We start from the raw sequence: 25,206 nt of genomic DNA, 5'->3' as shown, positions 1-25,206 counted from the left end.
GGGTGCGAGCAAAGGTGGGGATGTACTGGCAAAAGGACAGGGAGGGTTGGTGGCTCTACGGCAAGAAAACCCCAAATTGCAAGCACTGATGAGATGAGTGAGGCACAACCCCGCGGATGTGGTTCCTGGTGAGCCTGCAGCCAAGCAGGGCACAGCCAGAGCCTGCTGTCAACAAACGCAACCCTGAAGAGAACCAAGGGTTCTGCAAGAAAAACGACACTGAAGAGAACCAACTGTTCAGCACAAAAAAGCAACACTGAAGAGAACCAACCGTTCTGCAAGAAGAGCAACACTGAGGAGAACCAACTGTTCTGCAAGAAAAATGACGCTGAAGAGAACCAACGGTTCTGCAAGAAAAACAACCGTGTCACCTCGTTTTGTCATGCCGATTTGCTGGGGCCCATTGCTGCCGTGGAAAACGGCACTGCCAGCAAGATGGTGACAAAAGGAGAGCTTAAGCCCCTGCTAAAAATCACACTTTAATGAGAAGCGCAGGACAGTAGCTTGAAACCAGAGATTCTCCCCATTGCGCTAAAAGTAAAGCCGCTTTTGGGGATGCTGGCTTATGTGGTTGTAAAGAGGTTTTTTTAATCTCCGCTGTTCAATGAAAGAGGCTAACAGTTATTAATATGGTACACAGTAAACAGTAAGAAGGTGAGTACCTGTGCAGCAAATACCTCAAGGCACGCAGGTGCCTCAATACCACTCAATGGCTGCGTGTGTCTGTTCCTCCAGGGAACTTGAAGAGCGGATGAATGATGCTAGATCAGTGCCCACGTTGCACAGTGTTTACCATACATGGCCAAAACCAAAAGCTAGGCTAGCTTCCTTATACGCTTTGGCCAATATTTGCAAATTCATTTGCATGTGGTTAGGTGCTTAAGGGGCCTAATTCTTCAGGGGACCAACACACCCATAACTCCCTTCATAATCGTTCAGAATTTGGAGAAATATGTGTGTTGTGATGAGCTGAGCTGAGCCAAGAAGCCTCCTCTTCCCCGGTGAAACTGCGACAGGACTGTGAACTACGCCCTGTTAAGTGATAGCTGGGTGTTAAAACATGTGGAAAGCCTTGCAGAGATATATTTGTCCTGGTTTTGCTGGTGATTACAGCTGATGGAAACATCAGATACCACAGTAGCTACAAATTAAACAAACCAATGTTATCCAACATCTGTTAAACTTTGACACTAGTTTAACCACTGATTCAATAAGCAGGAAAGTCTCTCTTACATACTGAGCAACACCTTGATTAAAAAATTATACACCCAAAGATTAGAGTTGCAAGCCTGCATCCCTGCCACGCACTGCCCACGGCACTAATTACCGTGAAATTAATACTTTCCTTCTGAAAGCCAGCCCAGCACACTTACTCTCCACCCTCCTCCCTCAAACAATCTCTTTAAAGCTAAAAAAGAAGAAGAAAACTAAAGCAGTTTGGCAGCCTCGGAGCAGACCCGCAGGTAATCTGTAGTTTAGTGGGTTTAGATTGTGATTCATATTTTCCACATAGGTACGTGACTTCCTGAAGGTCACACAATGAGTCAGTGATAGAGCTGAGTGTCTTGACTGCCAGTCCCACAGCCATTAATTTATTAGGAGTCTTGAACCTGTGCATGTGGCTTAGAACTTTATAAAAAAACTATTAATACAAGCATATAAAATCATACTTTAAAATATACATATGTATAGCTCCTTCTAGCTCAAAACAGTGGGCAATCTTGAAATGATATTTTAATCATGTACCAGGCGATGCTTTACCCTGGATTGAAAAACAACAGCAAAGGCAGCAGTAACCAGCACTACCCAACAGCTTGGAAGAGAAACCAAGGAAGATTTTTGGCATCCATCTAAAAAGAGAGCGATGCACAGAGGACACAAAGTGAAATTTGTCCTGAGAAACCTGATTGAAACTTAATCCTCTCAGTAACTGCCACCTGAACGGTTGGTTCCTGGTTCACATTGTCGCTGCAGGGATGGATACACCTGCAGCACGGCTTGCGCGACATGGCCTTGGAACAGTCACTAAGGATGGACTCGAAAGGAGATGATACCTGTTGAATTTACGCTAGCACTTCCTTAAACATTTGGGTGGAAATGCTCCAAAGATCACTCAGATCCTGACTTGGATTAATGAGCCATTTAGATCGCAACAGCTCACTGTACAAGGTGATGAAGAAATGACATGAAGAAATTTTGGGCTGAAGTCTTCAACAATGGAAGGAATGGCTAAGGTTTTACACACGCTCTTTGGTTCCACTGTAAACAGTTAATCTTCATCACTTCAGGTGAATAAAATCATTCTAACAAACAGTACTTAAATTATAGCCAGAGTGATGTAAGCCTAACAACTTGTCAAACTATATCATAAATTCCAATTTTTGTAAAGGAAAATATTCTATTACCAAATTCTTGCAGCTACAAGGAACCACACAACAAAATTTGTCCTTCTATTTTATCAGTACCAACACACCTGATTATTAAATCTTGCAGAAAAGATTCAGAATTTATTCAAAAATATATTTCACTAGTTTTATCCATCCCACATATTTTACCCTCTACTATATCGATGCACGATTGCTGCAGTCTATCTCACAGCCTTTATACGGAAACAGCACCGTGTCTACAGACTCCACCTCTGAAACTTATGTCAGCAGCTAAATTTAGCTTGCTTGCAAATATGCATCAATTCCATCACTGCAATAAATCATGCTGGTTTGTTCCTATGATGATCTTGACATGCCTTACAAGTAATGCATTCGGTATGCCCCACAGCCTTCCTTGTTATTAGTTAGAAAAGGTAAAGAAAGATACAAACACCTGAGGCACCTCTTTCTATGAGAAATTTTGATGGCTTCTTTGGCCTTCACTGGTATTATGCAATTTGGCTTGGAGTCTCTGAGCAATCTTAGATGGACGGCAACCTAGTCATTCAGAACCAGTAAAGTCACTTGAGGGATGAATTTGTCTCGAACATTTCAATTTGCTTAAATCCTCACTGCTAAGTATATTCTGAATGAAGGAAAACGGCTTATGGAGGGTTTAGAGAGATCAGCACTTTAAAGTCCTGTTATTTTGCAGCTTAACTTTTTAAGTCATGCAAAATATGCCAGACATGACAGTTTGTGTTTCGGAGCTTGGGTTTGCAGATATCCAAGTTATACAACTTTTGAAGGACATTTGTGTCCACTATTTATCTATTTATTTCTGGAAGCCTTTTGATTTATTATTATATTTAAATAACTTTACAGGAAGCACTAGGTTCTCCCACCTGAAAGTTGCATATTTTTATATTTCTTCTTCTGTGGCTCTGGCAATTTATATACGGAAGGCCAGATTCAGCAGCGTTGAGAAGAGGTGCTCCCATTGGAATCAGTGATGTGATCTTACGTTTCACTTAACATTACTGAAACATAGTGCTTTTTTTATGCAGGGTAATCTGAACTGATTGTAATGAAAAGAAAAAACACCAGGCCATTTTCCGTGCGTGGGATAGCATTAGATTTACTCTTTCTGCCTTGTTTTCTCAGTGTCCATTGGGCACGTATCGAGTGGCAAGGGTAGCTTTATTAAACTGCTTACAAGCCTGATTTTTAAGGGACATTTCAATGATCATCAAACGTTGAGCAGCTGCCAAGACAGAATTGCACTAAAAGCCACCACGTAACAGCTCTTGATTATGGCTAATCAATTCTGTCTCTTGGATGGGATTACGTGATCTACCCAGGGAAGTGTTGCCCTGTGCTGCTCTGTTCCCCAGATCCAGCAAAGGGTTTGGCTGGAGAGAGAGAGGGAGCGCAAAATCCATTCTGTTCGGCCTTATTCAATCCTTGGCCAGAAAGGGGAGCTGTAGAATTATGGAATGAAGATAAGGAGAGCAATATGTTCAATCAGATTTTTAAAATAACAGCCAGGAAGGGAGAAGTGTACGAGAGTGTATCACAGCATGTGGACAAGGAGGAAAGAGGAGGATGTGAATTAAAGCAGAGGGTTAGGCATCAGCACCCCTTAGATTTATTCCCAGGTCTGCCCCACCTTTCTGCATGACACTGAACGAGTCCCTGTGCTACTTCCAGACCCGGTAAATTGGGCTGAGATCGCAAGCCCTTTCCCCAAAGGGTAATGAAAATCTGCTGCTTGGAATGGATGGAAGATGCCGGAGATTGATAAGTAATAATAAGTGAACATTAGGTCAGGGTGGGCATTAATAATTTATGCTATTGTTATTAATGATTTACAATACATTGCATAAAGCACATTTATTACTACATATACACACTCTCATGCATGTTATCTGCAGTAATACAGATGTCATACACATCCCTACCAACTCATCTATAGGAAAGGCATAGAAATACGTGCTGCCTGCAGCTTTTACAGCAAAAGGAAGTCTCTACATTAATTTCAAGCTAGCCTATTTCCTCCTGTGTTTTCCTTCTCCATCATTGTACAGGATCATGAAATACACTTTTCTTTCTTTTTTTCCCATTTTTGTGATGAAGGGGAGGTGGTCCCAATACCTCACTAAAATGTTGGGACACCAAATAAAAATGAAGCAATTAGTTGCAACAGATGGGGTTTTCTTTGTTGCCATCTCCACTACACCAGACGATGAACTAGGAAGAGCGAGACAAGAAAGCAGAACACAAAAAAAAAAAAAAGAAAAAAGCAAGCTGTATTTTATTTACAACATGAATATCCTGGAATTGACACTTCCTATCATTCTGAATAGCAGAAAAAAACCATCCAGGAACCACGTAAGGAGCAGGGGCTTTGAGCAGTGAGCAGTAACATGAGGCTAGGCGCTGTGACTCCTGCAGTACTCCATGTTACACTTATCACGTATCCTAGTCTTGTCCTCATTATTCAACCAATTTTGAATCCTTTTGCCATCTTGTTCTGTTTCTCTCCCTGCTGTCTAGGATCAAGTTGGACCAAAGGTGCTGGAAAAATCAGAGGTATGAGAAAGGAATCATGTAATGGTAAATATACACGAGATGTTCGTGTTTGGTTAGGCAGTATGAGGTTTGGGAAGATAGGTGTTTAGAAACAGATTTAAAAAAACCCCAATGGACTATGTCACGGATATAGCAAAATGAGAAGCTATTCCTACTCTTCTTTACTGCAACATTTTCACAGTTCAGCACTGAAATAGATTGTCTTGACCCTCCCTCCTTGTTTCTCCTGAAGAACTAGTAGGTAAACATCTGTCAGGAGTGATTTAGCTGTAGCCAGTATTGCCTTAGGGATGCAGCAGGATTTCTTGCGGTCCCTTCTCACCCCCTTCCTCTGTAAGATCACCTATTGCATCCACCTGCTCCTACTGTTCCCCGCAAAGGATGCATGCCTCATTGCTGATGAAAACTTCCCTCTGTCTGACCTGGCTGATGAAAACACGCCGTATCAACTATACCATTTAATCAGACAAATCTCCTGCTCGAGGAGGAGTGGAGAGGCTGCATATATCCAGGCACCCTGATAATGCCAGTACTAGCACTGCTTCAGGTACAGAGCCCAAGTCTGTCAGATGGCAGAGAGTTTGCAGTGACAAATATTTCACAACCCTATTTTTTTACATCGTGAGAATGATGGTGTGTCTTCAGATGCTTCCTGAGAGGATAGGATCTGTTTTTCATCACTCTAGGCTTTTTGTTACGCTGACACACACACACAAGCTCTGTGGCAATATTCGTATTCTGACCTGGTTTTGTGACTTCTGTGAATGAGAGTAGTTGACAGCACAATGTACCAAGCACGGTGGGATAATCACACTTATTTTTTTAAGTAAACATGCTGTTTGATTCAAAGCTAGCATAAATTTCCTGTGGCTTTACACATTTATTTTCCCTTATAAGGAAATCCACAATCACAGATTGTCAATAAACAGAAGATGTAAGTTAACCAGCATGGGTCTGATATGCCCTTGCAGGATCCAAACTTTTGAACATTCATTTCTAATCTCTCCCTATTTCTGCATAACTGCTGTTTTACCAGAAAAATTTCAACAAAGTTCATTTATCCATAGTTTTTCAGTGAAAGGGTTTCCAAGTTGATGTCGTTCTCCTGAAAGCCTTATTCGGCTAAGTCACAGTGCAGGAGGAAAAGAACCTAAGGAAAATAATGCCTCCTTTCTATGCCATAACTAAAATAAAATGATATCGGCTCACCCAGTGCCTAGAGAGACAGAGGCAAATAATCCCACATGGCAGTGGGAGAAAGTGTCATATGGGCGCTTCTGCACTGTATCTATTCAGGGAAAAGCAGTATAGGAGTACCGGATATTATACTTATTTATATACAGGAGAGTCTTAAAAAGCAAATCTCTTTCTCACAAAGCAGTTTCACTGCAAGAAGTACTTTTACCAAGCGGACAGTAGACATGAATCAATGCCTGATTTTTGTCCTGCCTCATTACGACCATAGATCGCTAGACATGCCCTGAGCGCATCCCACCTGTTGCTCGGCCAGGACAAGGTAGCTATTTTCTGAAAAGCCTCACGACCCCCGTGTTCCCACCTCCCCTCACCCTGCAGTGTGCTCCAGATCCACCCTGGCCCCACAGAACCACAAGGCAGAGCCAGGATCTGCCAGCCTGCCCGCGGCAGAGCCATCACACCTCACCTTTTCTGGCAGTGCTGGCTGGTGGCGTCGCTGCCTTCCCCTCTGACAGCTTGGGTTTTTCGAAGGTTTTCTTTGCATCGGCAACTTTAAGCACTTTCTCATCCTCCTGACTCTTCCTCCCCTTCCGCTCTGGCTCCTCCGAGCCCCCTCCTCCTGCAGTCCTGCCTCCAGTTCGCTGCTCCGCGCCTGCAGCTGCCCACTGCTCCTTGGCAGGCTTCGCTGCATCGCTGCAGGGCTCCAGCAGAGCCTCCGTCATTGCCACAGTCTTGCTCATACTCAAAGCCAGGCTCTCTTTGCTGTGGGACCTGACAGGAGGGGCTGGTGGGGTTTTTTTCTGGCTGTATGAATCGAGTATCCCTGCATCTGCTTCACCTCCGAGCTGTTCCCTGCTCTCAGGGAGCTGGCTGCTGCTCTGTCTCAAAAGCTTTCCAGTGTCTCTAGCCACCGAAACATAATTTGCAACCGCAGAGACCATTCTCTCGAGGCTCTTCGCTACCTGCTTGTCTGGCTCGGGCTTCCTGGCCAGATCCTCCTCACCGTTCTGGCCGTTCTGGCAAAGGTCTGGAGTGCCGTCAGGCTGGAGGGTGAAGCTTGCTGCCTGCCTGAAGCTTTCAGCTGCCTTGCTGCTTTCTCTGGGGACGTAGGAAACAGATGTTGTTGCCTCCTGTTTGCTTTGCAAAATGTAATCCATGAGCATGGCATTTCGCTCGAAGCTATCTGACCTGATGGGGACACTCGGCTTTTTTCCCTCTGAGGGAGAGTTCAGGGTCAGTTTATTCACTTGCCTGCTCTCTGCACTGCTTTCAGAGTCTGAACAGCTTATCTGTCTCCTCAGGACTCCTTGGAAAGCATTGAGCCTGTTTAGGCTCGGACTTGCCGCCTTCCCATCCCCCGGGTAGCCCTCCTGACTCACAGGTACCTTATGCTCTGTCCCTTCCCACTCCTCCTCAGGTTCTGCTTCTGCCTCTTCGATCAGGCGCCTGTACTCACTCTCCTCCAGCCTGTACACCACCGGCTTCACCGTCCTGCCCGTGCCTGCTCGCCTGTGTCCAACCTCTGCTTCGTACACCTTCAGAGGGGCTTCTCCCTCCTCCCCTCTCCTGCACCCTGTTGTCACGGGGTGGTCTTCCACGCACGGGTCCCCTGCCAGCCCCCACTGCCCTCTCTGCCCGCTGCTGCTCATCTCTGACTTCTTAGCAGGAGTTTGCGTGTCGCTCCCAGGGTCGGGAAGGTCCCCCCTCTCCAGCCCATGCCCCAGGCCCTCCTGGCCAAGTTGCAGCAGGGTATAATCCTCGCATGTCCCTGCAGAGGCTCCCCGGGAAGTAGCGCAGTCTCTCCCCTTCGCCTTACTTGTGTCATCCTGTAAATATCCATAGTATTGCCAGGTGGAGGTTTCCATGGCCAGGAGCTTGGTCACCGTAATTCCTGGTCCAAATGCTTTGAAAATGGCCAGCCAAGATTTCTTCCCACCTTGGGTCTCGGCAGACTTTCAGCACCGCCTTCTCCTTCCTCCGCTACTGGGAGAGACGGAGGCAGCTTGGAAGCCTCCGTGCCTGGGTCATGTGAATCGGCGTTTTTTAGCCTCATGGCCAGCAGAGATGAAAATGCTTGTTGGTGTGGTGGAGCCCATCCTCTGCGGCAGGGCAGGACGCTCTCTCCTAACACAACAGCTGTCAGAGCTGATGCTACACTGGTCCCTACCCAAATATATCCCACCTGAATAACTGTAAAAGCACCCCCCAGCTTCTAATTTGCTGGTCCGTAGCACTTTATGGGCAGGACTTGCTACCCATCTGCATCTTTCTTCAGGGACTCTCCTCTTTTCCCCAACCTGCTGCAGCAATAACTCCCTACGGTCCCATGCAGCAATTCTCCCTGGCTTCCCTCCGATCTCACTGCTTCCAGAGCGATTTACTGCCAGGTCATCTGCTGCGGCTCGTCTGGGCAGGATCACCTCCGTCAGCTCCTCCGTGGGTTTCACGGAGAGCTTGGAAACCCGCATCCGTGCCCCTGGCACTCTTCCCTGCCTCCCTGCCCTGCGCCCGACGGACACAAAGCGTCTCCCCCAGCGCTCCTTCCTTGGAAGCAGAGCGCAGCCTTGGTCTGCGTCCCAGTGTTTTGGGGAGAGATACCGCTTGCACAGAGCACACAGGGCAGAGACAGATCAGCTGGAATGATCTGTGGGAATATATTATTGCTAAGGGAATGGCTGTGACATAAAAAAGACCACTCGAGATAAACAGAGAAGCCCAACAGCAGCCTCAGAAACAAGTTTCCCTTAGGAGACTCCAAAACATAACTTAACAAAAATCCCTATTAACGCTCTGGGCATTTCTCTAAACAATCCTCCGAGCAGAAAGTTCCTCCCTTTGGATAATCCTTCTGCCAAACGGGCTCCTGTAAACTCTCTGGAAGGAGGGGGAGCAGGAGAGCTGGAGGGCTCGAATCCATTTATACACAGCCGGGATGCCTGGCATTGCAGCGAACCGCAGCGGCTGCCATGGCTCCCACCCCAGCAGCTCTTCCCGAGCGCTTTGCCTTTTATGGTGCACGAGGTGCTGGCTGCCCGATCCCGATCCCGGGAATCATCCCAAAGCGGGATGCGGGAAAACACCTAAATGGTCCCTAAAGAGACACAGGCAGCGGCACAGCCTCCGCAGGCACCTCCACAGTGCCGGGGCTGAGTCAGGTGCTGCTTCCCAGCAGGGGCTGAGTTACCCCAATGTCAGCCCAAAGAGTTTGCAAAGAGCTCCCAGCGACCTGCCCATCGACCCCAGGCTAAAGGCATCCTGCTGACACGCGACCAGGCCAGAAAATCCTGCTGGGGCCTCATCCAGAGCGCTCAGGGACCCCAGCAGCCCTCTGAGCACAGCCGATGCTCTCACATGGGTTGCGCGGCTGACACCTGGACCACGGTCTTTCGTGATGCCACCACCTCGTCCCCTGCTCCACGAGCCAGCTCAGGAGTGAGTGCTGGCTACCGTGAAGGGGAAGGAGCAAGGGATGACGGTTATCCCAGCCCTTATCAGCCCAGGAGCCAGCCAGGCCCCCTCGCAAGGGATAGTTTTTTATCAATGCACATTGCAGAGCTGCTCTGCAGCGAGACAAAACACCATTTGTTACCGCTGGAAGTTTTAAATCCCTGCTGAGGCTGCCCAAAACAAACACAACCGCTTCCCAGCAGGACTGGGGCCGGCAGCCGGGCTCCCAAGCCGAGCAAGGAGCAGACAATGTTCCCTGCAGACACCGGCAGTAGGGGGGAACCTTGCAGCACCGATCCCGCCAGGTACTGAAATGCTGCAGCAAGATTTGCTGACAGTTGCGTGAGTGATGAATTTCAAAGCCAAGTCACCTCTCCATGGGATAAACTCACCAGCCTGAGGCATGCTTGACATTGGCACGATGACCTGATCAATAACTTGGGGTTCTTCCCCTTGAGCCAATGCCCTTGGTTCCCTATCCCAAAGCCAAATACATTCTAGGTTTCTCACAAACTGTCATGATTTGGAGATATCATCTTGATTTTTTTGGCCTGCCCTGTGTGGGCGTCATAGAGCCCAGGGCTGGTGTGGAAGCTGCACAGCTGGGTCATTGGACCTGGGTTTGCCCTACCCTGCTCTACAGTGTTTTGCACCACTTTTCCTGCGAGCTGCTTATTAAACACTCAGGAAAGTCTGACATGGGAGCAACGTAGTTTCTGCTGCTGAACCGTCTGCATAAAAGGAAATGGCAGCTGCTGCAGCGTCGCCACTGCAGCGTTGCCGCTGCTGCCCCCGTCCTTCAAACCAGAGAGGAAGAGACTTTTAGGGAATATGCAATGCCCAGGGCGAGGGCCAAGGCTGGAGCAAACCTGACCGGCTCATCAGCTGCTCCCCAGCTGAGCAGCTCCCCTGGCTGAAGCAGCAGAGCTGCTGCTATCAATACAAAATGCATGTGTGTGTATGTGCACACACAGAGAGGACCTGCCACCGCACGTATTCCAAACAGCAGCGCATTTGCAATGGCTGGATGGACAGGGAGCCTCGCCGGCAGCGCAGCTTGGCCTGCGCCTGCTGCGGCCCTGCATCCCCTGCCCCTCCATCTATCGCAGGAACCAGCTCGTCTCATGTAGGCAGTGCCCACTCTCAGCTTCTGCTTAGAAAAATATTTACATTTCTACCCCTTTAGAGCCAGCGTGGCTGTCCAGCCACAACCCAGTGTAAAGTGACACAGAGGCATCACCCTGGGGCTGCAGGTGGCTGACACCCACTGCCAGAGCAGCAGCTTCTCCTCTTTGCTGCAGCAGGCTGCTGGTGTTGAAGTGCAGCAGTGGCCTTTTGCATCCCTCCTGTTGCTTCTCTGTGCGCATTGCTTTGTTCACTAAAACCAGCCTCACTCACCTGTCAAACCTGATCTTTTCCCCCAATAACATCATTATAGTATCTGCTCACCACCCCTGCGGTCACCCAACCCCAACATGAAACAGAGAAACGCTGGTAGGGAACCATCCTCCTCCCATTGAGGGCAAAGAATGGAGTCAGAGGGTCCTCAAGGAGATCTGCTCCTTTCCAATTACTGCTCGGTACCACTTGCAGGCTCCTCCACTGGGCAGGTGAGGCAACGGATCTGGTCAGATCTCGCATCTTCCCACTGCCCTGGGTCCCAACCAGGAGGGCACCCAGTGCCAGGCTGCCCCTGCCATGATCTGCCTGCAGAGGCTTCATGCTCAGGCATCTCCTTTCACCAGTGAGGCTATAAATAAACCCTCTGACGGTCGTCGGAGAGAACGTGTCTTGCTCCAGATGTTGCCTGTCTTTGCCATAGCAACATCACAACAGGATGTAACATTCGGCCATAACAAGAACCGCTCCGTAAAGAACCAACATAACAATCATAACAAGAACAAAAAGACACACAAACTCACCGGCAGTCACAGGGCACCCTCTGGCCATTCCACAGTCCTGTCTCGTGGTGCCTCTCTAACATATAAGCTCTTACATGCAGGTCTTGAGATGCAAACCTGCACACAGCTACGGTGGGGAGATCTCCATCTTTGGGAAGCCGCAGGGAGTGGGGCACGTTGTCCTGTGAACCAACCAAGGGAAGTGTGAATTAAATGAGCTAACAGCAAACATCTGACCCCAAAATGGCATTGGCTAAGGGACAGACTCTGTCCCAAGGACCTGAAAAGCATGATGCAGCAGAAAGCTGTTGTCTCCCCAAACCGGAGGTCTGGTGTGTGGGAGCCTCTGGGGCTCCCAGCTCAGCACAGAGCTTCCAGCTCTGCTGTGGCTCAGCGCTGGAGAGAGTTAACCCCCAGGCTGTAAAAGTCGTACGCACACACACATGCACACTCGCTCCAGTTGTTTTCCTTCGTGTGTCATCATATAAGCATGTCTGGGCAACCCTCGGAAGGCCTTGACACCCAGCCAAGCGCTCCGTGCCAGGGCGACTCAGCCCGGGGGTCTCTGTCCTTGATCAGGGGAGTGTCAGATGCCAGTTCCAGCTCCTGACGCTGCAGCTCCCGCAGCAGGTACCTGCTCACGCAGAGGCAGACCAGCTCAGCACCCTGCTCCCACGTCTGGGAGAAGAGCTGCATTTCCACCAGAGATACTCTGAGGTGTAAGGAGAAGACCAAAACCCTCACAAACCCATCCCAGGGAGCCCAGGGCTCTGCCCTCCATCATTTGCAGATTATTTTCCCAGCTAGTGAACTGCTGTCCATGTGCAAGACACTGTGAGCGCTGCCCAGAAATGTGTCGGTGACACGAAGCAGCATCAGCCAGCACGTGCCACGTGTGACCCCAGTGTGAGACTCAGCTGCAGGGTGAAAGGAAGATGTTCCCCAGCTCCTTGCTCTCACACAGCATATTGCTGCACCCTTACCACACCAGAATCAAACCCAGCCTCTGCTAAGGCCACAGTAGGACTTAAGCCACTTAATTCACCCTGATGAGTTTGTGGCCCGAGCTCCATGCGTATGAGGAGTTGGCAAATGAGCATCGTGAAGTTAGCAGCAAGTGCCGGTTCCTGCCCAGCTCCGGCTGGCTGGATCTGGTGAGAGCGTCGCAGCCCCTTGGGGCAGCCGGGCTGAGCGCCGGGGCAGGGAGGGCAGGCAGTAAATCATGCTTTGCTGCGCTCAACTGATGGGTGACAGACAGCTGCCAACTCCAAGCCAAATCAACCCCCAAAAACCCTAAAAAGCAAGTATTTCTGGTGGGGGTTAATGACTCTTTAAGGCAATTAGCAAGTGTGCCAAAGCTGGAGAGCATCCCCAGCCTGTGCTTTGCTACCCTGCCAAGGTAAACACTGACATGTTCCTCCCTGAAGCAGCTTTGACAGTGAGAACAATCCCAGGCATAACAAGACTCCTCACAGGCACACGAGACAGATGCTCGCCGTTTGCCTTTAAAGGCAAAATTTTGTGAATGCCCAGGAAGGGCTGGCCCCACCTCGGGTGGATCATGGGGCAGCAGCAAGATGGGCTCAGGGCAGAAGAGCCACATCCCAGGATGTAGCTCCTCGGCTTTCACTCAGGGGATTTGCTCTTTGGAGGAGACTGTAGCACAGGTCTGTGGGAATTAAAAAGCCCACATCGCTGCAGTAGCACCAAGCCCCTCTCCAAATAAGTACTTTTCCGTGCCCCGTGCAGGGAGGGCTCAGCACGGCGCAGGCATTGCTTTCACACGAACGACCGCTCCACTGCCAACATCCGCTCGGTGCCGGGGAACGCTCAGCAAAAGGTGAGCAGCTTCTCCTTAAACCCAGCCTGGGGTCTCTGAAAAGAGGCTAGGCAGAGAATTACAGATTTCAGTTCTACTCCTACCTCCAGGAATTAAGCATGTTTCTCTTTCTTTCCCTTTTCCCCTTAAAAAACCTGCAAGTGAGCCCGTGCCACAGCTCAGGTGTGTTTCTGCAGTGCTCACCCTCCTGGCAGGGCAGCTGAAATGCATCCAGTGCTGCAAGGACACAAGTGAGAGGGACAAAGGCATCTCCTGGTCTGGCTTTTAGGGGTGGCAGAAAACAGCCAGGACCCAAAAACCAGGGAAGCGCAGCCAGGACAGATGGGAAGAGATAACATGGGGCAGGGGGCTGTGGGAGCCAGGCAGCAGCTGCTGCTCCGATGATATGCGCCCATCGCCTCCTTTTCTTTCTGCCCCCTCCCACCCCAGTGGGGCCTGTTCCCCATGGCCAGGCTGATCCTTCCCCACTTCCAAAAATGCTGCAAAGCACATTTGTAAAAGGAAAACAAAAAAAGTTTATTTTTCTCACAAGAAGCACATAAAATATACAGTACATTTTTACAAACAAAAGTAAAAAAAAGTGCATTATGCATCCCCTACCGCGAACGTACAGTACAAAAGATACCGCATATTTAAATATAAAACCAGAATTAAGAAATACCATGAAATAAAAGGAACATTGTTATCGTAAGAGTACAGCAATGCACTGGAACAGCTACACGTTACTCACTCACCCCTCTCCGGGTCTGTGGTCACAGTCTGGGAGCCAGCTCCCCAGCAAAGAGCTGGCGATGCCAGCAAGGGGGATGGCGGGACACGACCGAACCAAACACCACCTTCACGGAAAGGACAACCAGGATGACGGCTATTGCTATTGCGCAGACCGACAAAGCCTGGACTGGAAATAAGGTGCCAGTTTTGTGCATTTTGGGTTTTCTGGCAGAACGGGACTGGGTTTGGATTCACACCCGGCAATCCACTGAGCAAAGCGCAGCCAGCTGTTGATGAGACATCTCCCTGGACACCCCGTCTGCGTTTCTGCAGCAATGCATAGATAAATGGGGGCATTGGGAGCTGCAGCCGGCACAGCGGCGTCTCAGCGCAGCCCTTTTGGTTTTGCCATATACAGAGCAGAAGGGAAGTGGTTAGCAGCGCTGAGCTCAGTGGGGCCGGGAGGTCGATATGTAGAAGGAGTAACGGTCTCACTGCCATTGGAAACACCAAAAGCACCAAAAAAAAAATAATGAACAGCAAACAGCAGAGTTTAACAGCTCAGCATAAATACACAGTATTTGTAAACTATTATTAAGGCACTCAATTGTAAAAGAACAATTACAATATGTGGGAGAGGACAAACATCTACCTTCTCATGCAACAAATCTAATGAAGTCTGCAAGCATCATAGGTTTGGCTACAAAACCCTTCGAAATGGCACACTCGTGCTTCTAGCGCACGTTGGCTCTGAGACCGACTCCCACTAAACCGTGCCTGTATCCTGACAGCGTCGCGATGACGCAGCGATGGAGCCCGATGAGTGAAGCGGTGGGGTTGGTCCAGCGAGAGCCGAGTCCAAGCAACATGCAAGGGGAAGGCGGTCAGTGCTGAGCTACGCCCCGGGAAAGCAGTGGTTTGTACGCAGCAGAACTTGGCAGGCACTCAAGAAAACAGGAAGGAAATATATATGTTCGCTTGCATCAGTTAACGGAATTTTTCTGAATTTATTCAAATCCGATGCCCCCACTTCTTCCCTTGGCCGGGCAGCAATGGGAAGTGTCTGCAGCGCTGAGAAAGGTGCCGGTGTAACATACAGCGGAGAAAGATAATCGTGCAAAAGGCCCTTGCAAGGCGAGGCTGACGATCAAACCGTGCTGGGATCAAACCTGAGCGCAGTGCTGTGAGGGCAGAGGCTTGCCGGGCAGGAGGCACAAAGGACCTCCCAGGCAGCTGCCCCGAGCCCTGCAGGCATCAAACAGCCCCAGGGCCTCCTGTGTGCCCCTGTTGCCTGCCCCCTTTCATAAATCAGAATCTGGGTGTAAACAAGGATAGTAAAGATGATACAAATATAGGAAATTTATTGCAGTAGATGTGGACGTGCACATGCACCCATGGTATGCTGACATCTGGTAGAGTATTTCAGTCCTACTCAGAACACGACCCAGCATTTTCTCAGCCCTAAAAAACAAAGACTTGTGCACGTTTTCCAGGGTCTCCTCACGCAGCAGCTTTTGCTTCAAACCAGCTTTCACGGGTGAAACAGGAAGTGTGCCTTAAGCTAAAAATGTACATCAAATTTAAGACTCTTTAAGGAGGGACATTTATTTACTGATTGCCAGTCCCTACAATTCCTCACACCTAATATAAAAATGTGGGGTCTTACACTTAAGGAAAAGGGCATTTAGGACAGCAAAACATGTGGCTCCCTTTCTCAAGACAGTGGATTTTTGATTAATACAGACTCTGAGAACGATTGCTTGCAGCCCTGCTCTCTCTCCCACCTCAAGGAGGGGATTTTTAAGAATGGATTTCAATGGAGATCTTAAAATGTGGGCGAGCTCGCACTCACAGCCTGGTTCCTAAATGAGCAAATCCATCCCTTTGCCATCACTGTCCCCCGAGGTCTGTTCTGACCCCCAAACCTGCTTCAATATAGTACCCCAAAGGCACAAGCAGCCAGCACGGTTTCAGACGGGACTCGGAGAGCACCAAGGTTTGGAGCACGTCCCCTCCATGCTTCTCAAGCTCTTCCCTCCTGACTTGGCCAGGTCTTGCACAGAGCAGTTCTTGACCTGGCTGGCTGCCCAAAATATCCTAAGAAAACATGCATTTCATATAGCATCAATGAACTGCTGCATTTCAAGCATTTCCCACAGCAGGACAGCAAGAGGAGTGCACAGTAACACTGGTTTGAGACCGGTGCCCAAGAGCCAGCCTCTGGCGTGGGAAGGGACACGCTTCCTTGGCTACGATTGCTGCAGAGCGTGCAGCACCATGGGGACATCACCAAGGGAGAGCACGGGCAGCCCCCGGCTTCCTCCCTGCAGGTCACACCAGCTTTCCTCCGAAAGGAGATCTCACCCACACTTTCAATATCCCTCTCTCTTTGGGGTGAGCCCGTATTTCTGTTTGACAGCTCACCCCGAAGGATGCACACACCCCCAAGAGCAGGATTTATGCTTCCGTTGCTCCTGGCAGGAGGCTGGTGCAGCCCTGCAAGAGCTGGGACACGTACACCCAGGCTCCCTGCTCTGGGGCCACCCAGCCTGCTGACACCCAGCATAAATAAACCCCTGGACTTTGCCAACAGCTTCCCAGGCTGCTGGCAAACCAAGGACGCAGGAACCGTTCTACCAAAACTAACAGCAATAATCAGAAAAGACACACGTTCACCTATTGCCTACTGGGATTTCAAATGCATGGGGACACCAGGAGAGCTGCACCTCCTCGGCCATCTCGCTGGCATGGCATGTCACCAACAGCCTGATGAAGAAGAGTCCCCAACGCAGGATCCACGACACTGACACAGCATCACACAAAGCTTCACTAGGGTCCACGGTCACTTACTGGCCAGGCTCGTCATTAGTACTGGGACATTACAAACCACAACGACAGCAAAAACACCCAAAGAACACGACGCCTCTCCACATGAGCGTAAGTCTGCGACAGCGATACAGTCTGGGCGTCACTCCGGCACCAACATGAGACTATGACAATTCACCCGGTTACGCAGCGAAGACGGACTAATGCCAGCAGGTCACACAGTCAACACGAACACAGCTCGATACTCCTTCACTTCACAGCTAGGTCACTCGGTGCAGTAAAGCCTCTGTCTCCATTCTCCTCCAGGCCTTTGCAGTTAACATTAAGGGAATACCTTCAAACAACGGTTAAGTATTGTGGGGAAAGCCTTTTTTAAAAAAAAACCCAAGCAAACAACAAACCAAGATGAAAAGTCAGCAAGAACAGAGGTAGTGTTCATGTCACCATTTTAAGGATTTTTCCACAAGTGCCCTGTTTTAACTAGAGACTTGTGTTTGTTCTGTAAAAAAAAAGTCATGACTAATTATTTTGTTGAGTCATTGAAACAGAGTATTTCAGCATTTTATATATAGATAGATAGATAGATAAATAGATACAAATATCTATCTATATATACACACACACACACAAAAACACATTATTATACTTGGCAAACAGTACTAGAAATAGCATCCTGCAGGACAACAGGCAATTCACACACAAAGTCCTCTTCTAAGCCATGCAATACATTTTATTTTCCCTTGTGCCATTCATCATGACCCATTATGCTTTTTTTTCTCCCCACTTAGAGTACAAGAAGGGGAAGAAGAGGTGGCATCAGATGAACTACTGCAAGTCAGATGATAAAACTGCATCGGTGCAACGAATAAATGCTGTAAAAACCCCCAAATCCACCTCCCTACTCCCCCCACAGAAGGCATCAACTTTTGCCCATCCAAAGCGTGTTCTTCAAGTTTCCAACTGCTGGCTTTGCTGCCAGTTTGGAGGTGACATCTGCACTCCTCAGTGTGGATTGTGGCTCACAGAGCACGGAAGACTCGCTTGAAACGGCCTCTTTTGAGTCTGTTATGGTTGATACATCCATGTCAGTTGATAAGTCCTCAGAGGACAAGTTAAGACATCCTAGCTTGGCGAGAGAATTGGACCTTTTCAGAGGAGAAGACACAGTCAAGCCAGCCAGCCGCAACCTGGTCTCGATTTCCTGAGTTCGCTGCTTCACCAGGCCGGGCTTGCCCCGCACGCTGTGGATACTGTCGCTGCTGGAGCTACGCGTCAGGTTGGAGCTCCGGGAGGAGGAGGGAGTGTAGCAGATGGTCTTCAGGAAGTCCTTGGTGAAACTGCTCGTGTGCTCCAACCGACATATCACAGGCGTGGAAGTTTTCTGAGAGATCCCCTCCAAGATGCGTTTCACCTCTAACTTCTCCACATCGTTTTCTGCATCTTCGGGTATCAACGGTGCTGGTCCCAGAAGAGGTACGAGGCTGTGATGTGAAATCAAATCCTCACTTTCCTCCACAATGCCAGAGCCGACTCTGCTCAGGGAGCTCTCTCTGAGCAGCGACGAGGCATCCGAGGGCAGCCTTTTCAACCGCTCCAGCTCTTTGGTATGCTTCCTAACCAAGCCTGCTTTCTGCAACTGAATAAGAGACTCCTGATGCTGCATCAAGTAACTGTTTGCACTTGGCTTTTCCAAGTCTTTGCTGAACAACAAGTACTTCAGATCCTTGGTAGGTTTGCTGTCTTTTCTGGCTAGAGACTCTTCTTTTACCACTTCTGTGTTAAGGAGGCTCTTGTCACAGCGCGAATTTCTCCTGGGCAGCAGAGTTTTGACGGGGGTTTTTGGTACATCTTTTCCTTTCTCCAAAATGCTGCAGTGTTGATCAAGTGATTTGCAAGTGCTAGCGTCCAAAGTACCAGTTCCTGCCGACAGAGGAAGCAGAGCCTCGTTATTTTTAGTTCTGATTGCTTCCTCTGAGTGTGCCTTGCTGGGCAGGTGGTCTGCCAAGTTGGAATTGATGTGGGAGAGGAGGGCTGGTTGCGTGCAGATGGTGGTGCTGCGACGCACAGTGCTGGGGTTCAACTTTTCGCACTGCTCCCCAAAGGGGTCAGGGGACAAACTGGCCGAGGAATACATGCAGTCAGCGCAAGACTGATAGGAAGGCTTGACCTTACTGAGGATCCCAAATACAGCATCATGCTGCAAAAAAGAAAACAGGTACAGATAAATGTGCACAGAACAGGACATCAGCAATCAGCAGAGCGAGAGGCACAGACTGCAGGATATATTTACAGCCAAGCAGATTTGAAACAAAACCCATTTCCACTTCTCTTAAGGCCCTGCAGCAGGTACAAAAGCCATGTACTTTCTCAGCAGACAGTATCGTCAATGGAAGAATGAATACCTACCGTTTCAAGCGATGGTCATGCAAGCAAGTTGCCCAAAGCAGTTTACAGGGCACTCACATGTGTGTGCTCTCTCTCTGGCATCTAAATCCATAGCTTGGGCAAGCAAAGACATGTTCAGAAGCACTTCGAAAAGGAAGAAGCTCATCATGGAATGAAAGGCTTTATCCAAGTCAAATGAAACTGTGCTATGAAGATGAGAAGAGCAGTTTCACTTGCAGTAGTCAGCCATGCTAATCACCTACATTTCAACTCCATACGCACCTCAAAATCCTCTGGGCAACTCCTTTTGCTGTTGTTGTTATTCAAGTTCTCTCTATTAAGCCTGCTCTCCTCCTTGTGCATGGACAAACGCCGCTTCCACTTCTCCATCGGATTTTCATCCCTGACACCGTCCTCCCCTCGGTCCCCAGGGCCCAGCACTATCCTTCCCTTCCGGGGGCTGAAGTCCAGTTTCTTCTTCACCTCCTTCTCGCAGAAACTGCTCAGCTCTGCCAGCGGCTCTGCTGTCTCCAGGGCTTTTGCTGTCTCCAGCAGCCTTCCCTCTGAAGGTGCAGATGGAGGCTGTCCCACCAGCGAGGCAGTGCGGTCTGCAAGCACATCGCGCTCCAGCTCCTCCACGTGGAAAAAGCCCTCCCTGCCACTGGGAATCTTGTTCTCCAGCAGCGTGTCTGAGAGGTGATGGAAGCAGTAATTAAAGTCCACAGACACTTCTGTGCTGCCGCGGTTGTCCAGGTATGCTGACTGTGAAGGCGTGTCCAGGTCAGCCAGGCGGTTTTCTAGGTCGATGTCTAAGCTCTCGAGTAAAAAATCACCTGACCCAGTGGTACCATCTGTGTTCTGGGGTAGGTTGCTCTCTGCCTGCTGCTTCCACAGCTTGTTGTGGCGCTGCTTGCTGGGGGAATGGACAAAGACACAAGTGACTACCGTTGAACTGTAGGATGCTCAGTTCCAGGAACGTCCCTCCCTCTCCACAACTCAGAACCGAAACGCTGACCGCTGGGTACAGCCCTGCGGTCCCACTTGGACAAAACCATCTTTAGCATCAGGATTTTGTCCCTCCCGCCTGCCCACGCCAGAATCAATTTGGCCCAGCAGACTCACAGCAGTGCCCTGCACTGCGGCCATGATGGGAACAGCCCTTGGGAGGAGTCCCTCAGGGCAGAGGGGCACAGAGCCCCCCCATCAGAGCAAGACACTCTGAACCAACATCTCTGCACATGTCATGGCACGGTTCCTGCTGAACCAGAGTGAAAAATTTTCCTCCTCTTCCCCCAGTAGAGCCCAGGCCAAGCAGAGCATGCAGAAACCCTTATTAGATACTACAGCACTTGCAACGACAAAGACTTGTGATTGGCATGGTCACCCAGAACTGCAAATGATTTGCCTCCAACCCTGCCTGAGCTCAGTTCTGCCTCATAAAACAAGAACAATGTTTTACTGAACAGTACTGGCTGCTGAGAAATACGAACATGCTTCCCAAATGCAGAGAACCCTCACTGAATTAAACCAGAGCAGATCTCCCTAGAAGACAGCTAATTTCCATCCAGGGAGGCCTGGCACAGAAAAGGTTTAGAAAAAACACAATTAGCTCAGGCTTCTGCATCTGCCCTTCTAAAGAGGACCCTTCAGACTACAGCACCACGCTGCCAGCATCTTTGAGCATGACATGCATGTGTGCAAGACATTGGCAGAACCACCTATTGCCTGAACAGAACTCCATGGAGATTAATATTTTGTGATACAAAACCACGAGCAGTTGCCTACAATTAGCTCCTTTACTTCCTGCAAGTCACCTTTCCCTTCATCCTGTCACCTTACCTCGCATCTAAAATGCCTTCATATTCCAAAAGCTGTCTCATGAAGCCTGCATTTGGTCTTGCAATGCTGCGTTTTTGCTTCACATAATTATAAGCCTTTTCCAGTGACCAGCCAAATTCCTTCATTGCATAAGCTATAACAGTAGATGCTGACCGGCTCACACCCATTTTGCAGTGCACCAGGCACTTGGAGTGATTCTTCCTGCAGAAGGACAAAGAGGAAAATACATCTCATCTTTCTCGTTATGGTATCTGTTGTTACCGTTTTACATGGTGGAGGGACAGCACTTTGTCCCCCTGAGCACCCTAACACCATGGCTCAGCAGGTGAGAAACGTTTCGGATTAAGGGGGCCATGAGAAGAATCTCTCTCCAGAAAAGCTGGGAGTTAGAGAAGGGCAGCCTCAATCATGCTGCCATTTCAGAGACCACCATGAAGCCTCCTGCCTGCCTGCCCAAGTCTTTGGATACAGGGATAAGCAGGAACAACCCGAGTGTAAAAGCCCAGCAGAGTTTGACGGGCTCTGTCACCATCTCTTGTCTGCAGAGACAGCTGGGGCTAGTCCAACACAGACATGTTGGACTATTTCCAGAACTTCTTGAGAAGAGGAAATGTCCTCATTTCCTTTTGGAAGCAAAACAAAATAATAAAAAATATCACAGGCTAGGAACAGGTTAATGCCAGTACAGGAAGAGACAAGGTATGGGGAATTTCCAGGGACACAGAAAACTCCTGGCAAAAGCAGTAAAGCAAAAGCCCTGTTGCCTCCTTCAGTGGTGGTGCAGTTTCAGGGAGGGCCCAGCTCCATGCTGGATGAAACCCGCAGGGCACAGTGTCAGACCCCATGGCATGGATGCGCTCTCACACTAAGTCACGTCTCCCAGCCCACTTACTTGGCCTTGTTTATAAAGTGGTACGCTTCATTCCAGTGAGCCAGGAGGTCTGTTGTCTCCTCGTCATACACTCTGATATTGTGATATGCGAACAAACCGGGGAAAAAATTATCAATTTCCCTGGTCACATTCAAAATGTAGTCGATGCTGTGGAGAACAAAAAGAAAAATGAAGCTGAACTGCCACGGTCATGAAAGGGAACTGACACACATTGTGAAGTCCATGAAATCTGACACAACACGAGCTGTAAGATTTTATCTAGAGCCCTAATCCCAAACCCCTGGGACATGCAGGGCCTGTCCGTTCACCCATCTCTCGCCATCGGCATATCCCATTCAAAGCATCAAAAGACCTTGAGGTCTCGTGAGCACACGAGGAAGAAGTTTATTTTCTCCTGTCTGCCGAGCCTTTGTAACCCAATCAGAAACTCCTCGCTGGGTGCCACGCACAGCTTCTAGGGTGCGAAAGAAGAAAAGTGCATCAGCTGCAAGTGATTCGTTTGGGCAAGAGGTGGGAACAGACCCCAGGAATCACAATTTTCAACTGCAGGCTTTAGCTGCAAAGCTGTCCTTTTCTCTTCTTTCTGACCAAAAATATGGAACAAGAGTCATATGGTATCTCTCGATTCCTGCCAAAGATTACAGCAGGGATTACAATGTACCTGGAGAGAACGAATGTCCATATTGATTTATTACCTCCTATCATTCAGACAAATCGAGAACACAGGATATTTGTTTCAGAATTTGTCCAGCTTTGACCTTTAGACATTGCACGTCAAGATGCCTTCCCCATAGATCTGAAGTATTAATGCACTGGTTGATTTACTTGTTCAAAGATGTTCAGACATCTGTTCTCAAGGACTCCAAATTAAACATTTTTAGTCATGCTGTTGAGCAATATTTTTCAGTTTCTCACATCAAGGTTGGTGTATGCCTTGGGTAAGCAGCAAATATTTATATGCAAAATTCTCAGTCGTCCAAAAAGCGTGAAAGTAAATCAAGCCAAGAAGCGGTGCGGTGATGAGAGCGTGGTGAAAGACAGCCCTGCAGCTGCCTGTCTGGGCAGGTGAGATGGAGATTACTCATCCACAGGAAGTTCTGCTCCATTTAGATGGAGTTTTTTCCTAAGCTTAGCACCGTAATATTTGCTCTTCTGCAGCCTGCAGGAATTCACACATGACACGACAGTACGTATGGCCGTTTCACGCTCAGCTGCTACACATTGTGAGGGTTTCTGAGATCTTGATGTACTTCACAAACAAGCAGCTTTGTTATCTTCACTCTACATGTTATTGACAGAAATGAGGTAGGAAAGATTTCTCGACCAAGGTCTTGATGGTAAGTTACCTACATCACTAGGAATGGGCCCAAACTCATCTTTACAGTCTACAAACGTCATATGTCATCGCAAGAGATCTGAATGTAAGTTAAAGGCAAACGACTGGAGGTTTCAGAGTCTAAGGCTGGTGCTTGAAAGTTGCTGTACTCACCCCGAGCCCTGCAGCTCCTCGAGATTGGAGGCATTCCACTCGGACCCCTGCAACAGCCACAAAACACACATTTCAAAGGAGCCCAAGAGCCTCCCTTTTTCCTAAGTTCTGCAATACCCCAGCCTCGGCAATCTTCCTTAGCTGCTGACTAAAATATTGGTAATAGCCTTTGAAACAGGAATATGGCACCAGGGCAACCAGCGCTGCAGCTCAACACAAAGATGTCCTGTCCCGAACAGGCAGAGGCATCCTCATCTAAGGAGATAGTTCTAGGCCAGCGTGTGACTGAGCACATCCCAAATCACTGGCCCCGGACACTCTGACTTTTTAAACAGAGATAAGTTGTGCAAGGAAAGAAAATGATTACGCATAGCATGACTGGGATCACAGGTATATGAAAAGTGAGGCAAATCCTGAAAGCTATGGGGGTGGTTACACCTTGTATGCCCCCCATATCTGCAAAACAGAAAGCTAAAAATGGTTTAAAAAGCAGGTTTTGCCCTCAAACATGAGCACTTCCTCTGACTCTGTCCAGAACAAAAAACCCAAACCAAACAAAACAAAACAAAAAGACCCAAGCATAATGGGCACAAATGTGTTCATCTCAAGCAAGTCTTTGTTCCGCCTGGTTTTGCCTGGAGTACCATCTAGTGGCAAAAGCTTAGACAAAACACACACCATTCTTTGCTTCTGCACCAAGTGCATATCACCTTCAGCCTTATTCTTTACATAGCTCTGGCCATGCCTACAGAAAGAACTTCATAGGCTCAGTCGAGAAAAAACGATACAGTGACCCTAATCAGAGTCAAAGAGCAAATGGCTGTCACATCGGGGCAGCATCCACAGCTAGACCTTTGTTTGTCATAAAGCAAAATCTCCATTGCTAGAAATAGAAAATGAACGTGCATAGACAGAAGTTGAGCTATGCCATGGTATGTCCTGAAACAGGATCAACCTGCCAGGAAAGAACCCTGTCAAGTCCCCGAAACAAGAACACAGCTAGAAAAAAAGGCTTCTCTACTGCAGGCTTTTACAAGCAATATGGGTCCTGGAGTAAAGTCTGCACAAAGGGTGGGATAGCAGGCTGTACCTCTTGGCTCATGCTGAACAAGTCAGCCTTGACACCAAATCCAGCTTCCTTTAAGCCCAGTGACTTGTCAGATCACTCCCACTGAGCCTCCTGCTATTCAGGAGCTCCTAACACAGCAGCTTACCAGATATAAATGATCAAAAATCAGAGACGGTTTGTCCATCTGACCCAGGATAAGCAGCATTTCATTGTCTATAAATTCCTTGAATTCCTTCAAGTTGCAATTCATGTGTTTCTCCAGCTCATTTCGTATCTGCAGAGCAGAAAACAAAGGATACCACCTAGAATCATGTCTGTTCAATCGAAACATTTGTTGGCACTCCTTTGTAAAACACTTTTTCTGTACTTCATTAAAAACAGCAAGAGGGATTCAACTTTTTGGAGACAAGGTATCTCACTACATGGCATCTCTCCAAGTATCCCAGGCCCTCAAATTTAAGATCTGTGAATAAAGCTTCAGATAACACCCGAGTTAAAAAAAAATGTATTTTGGGTACCTGCTTCTTAAAAATAATTGGAGAGATAAAACCCAAGACCTTGGAGAGCAGCTAACAAAAAAAATGTGAAAACCATTAGAAGCAAGGAGTGAATAATGGCAGCAGCATTGGTGAAGAGAGAAATTTCCAGTACT

General features: G+C 48.5%; 2 protein-coding genes across 13 annotated transcripts in view; both read right to left on the bottom strand.

Annotated features, from left to right (window-relative positions):
- The window catches only part of CORO1C (coronin 1C), a 54,574-nt gene extending 47,934 nt beyond the window's left edge, over positions 1 to 6,640 (bottom strand). The window contains exon 1 of one of the 2 annotated variants that reach the window (XM_052795584.1): positions 6,622 to 6,640. The gene's annotated coding sequence lies outside the window, so the exon portion shown is untranslated. Of the gene's footprint in view, positions 1 to 662; positions 682 to 6,621 lie in introns of those variants that run through there. The other variant, XM_052795586.1, reaches the window with a different exon arrangement.
- A 7,194-nt stretch (positions 6,641 to 13,834) lies between these two features.
- SSH1 (slingshot protein phosphatase 1) overlaps positions 13,835 to 25,206 on the bottom strand; it is a 41,382-nt gene continuing 30,010 nt past the window's right edge. For 8 of the 11 annotated variants that reach the window (XM_052796159.1, XM_052796166.1, XM_052796164.1 and 5 more), the window contains 6 exons: positions 24,700 to 24,828; positions 23,486 to 23,532; positions 21,997 to 22,143; positions 21,105 to 21,305; positions 19,548 to 20,178; positions 13,835 to 19,077 (listed from right to left, as the gene is read on the bottom strand). In XM_052796159.1, the coding sequence (XP_052652119.1) occupies positions 17,800 to 19,077; positions 19,548 to 20,178; positions 21,105 to 21,305; positions 21,997 to 22,143; positions 23,486 to 23,532; positions 24,700 to 24,828 (2,433 nt within the window). In that variant the 3' untranslated portion in view covers positions 13,835 to 17,799. Of the gene's footprint in view, positions 19,078 to 19,286; positions 19,472 to 19,547; positions 20,179 to 21,104; positions 21,306 to 21,996; positions 22,144 to 23,485; positions 23,533 to 24,699; positions 24,829 to 25,206 lie in introns of those variants that run through there. The other 3 variants (XR_008236539.1, XM_052796169.1, XM_052796165.1) reach the window with 3 other exon arrangements.

The sequence above is a fragment of the Harpia harpyja genome, chromosome 9, assembly GCF_026419915.1.
Source record: "Harpia harpyja isolate bHarHar1 chromosome 9, bHarHar1 primary haplotype, whole genome shotgun sequence".
NCBI lineage: Eukaryota > Metazoa > Chordata > Aves > Accipitriformes > Accipitridae > Harpia > Harpia harpyja.
This window is presented reverse-complemented; position numbering and strand designations above follow the sequence as displayed.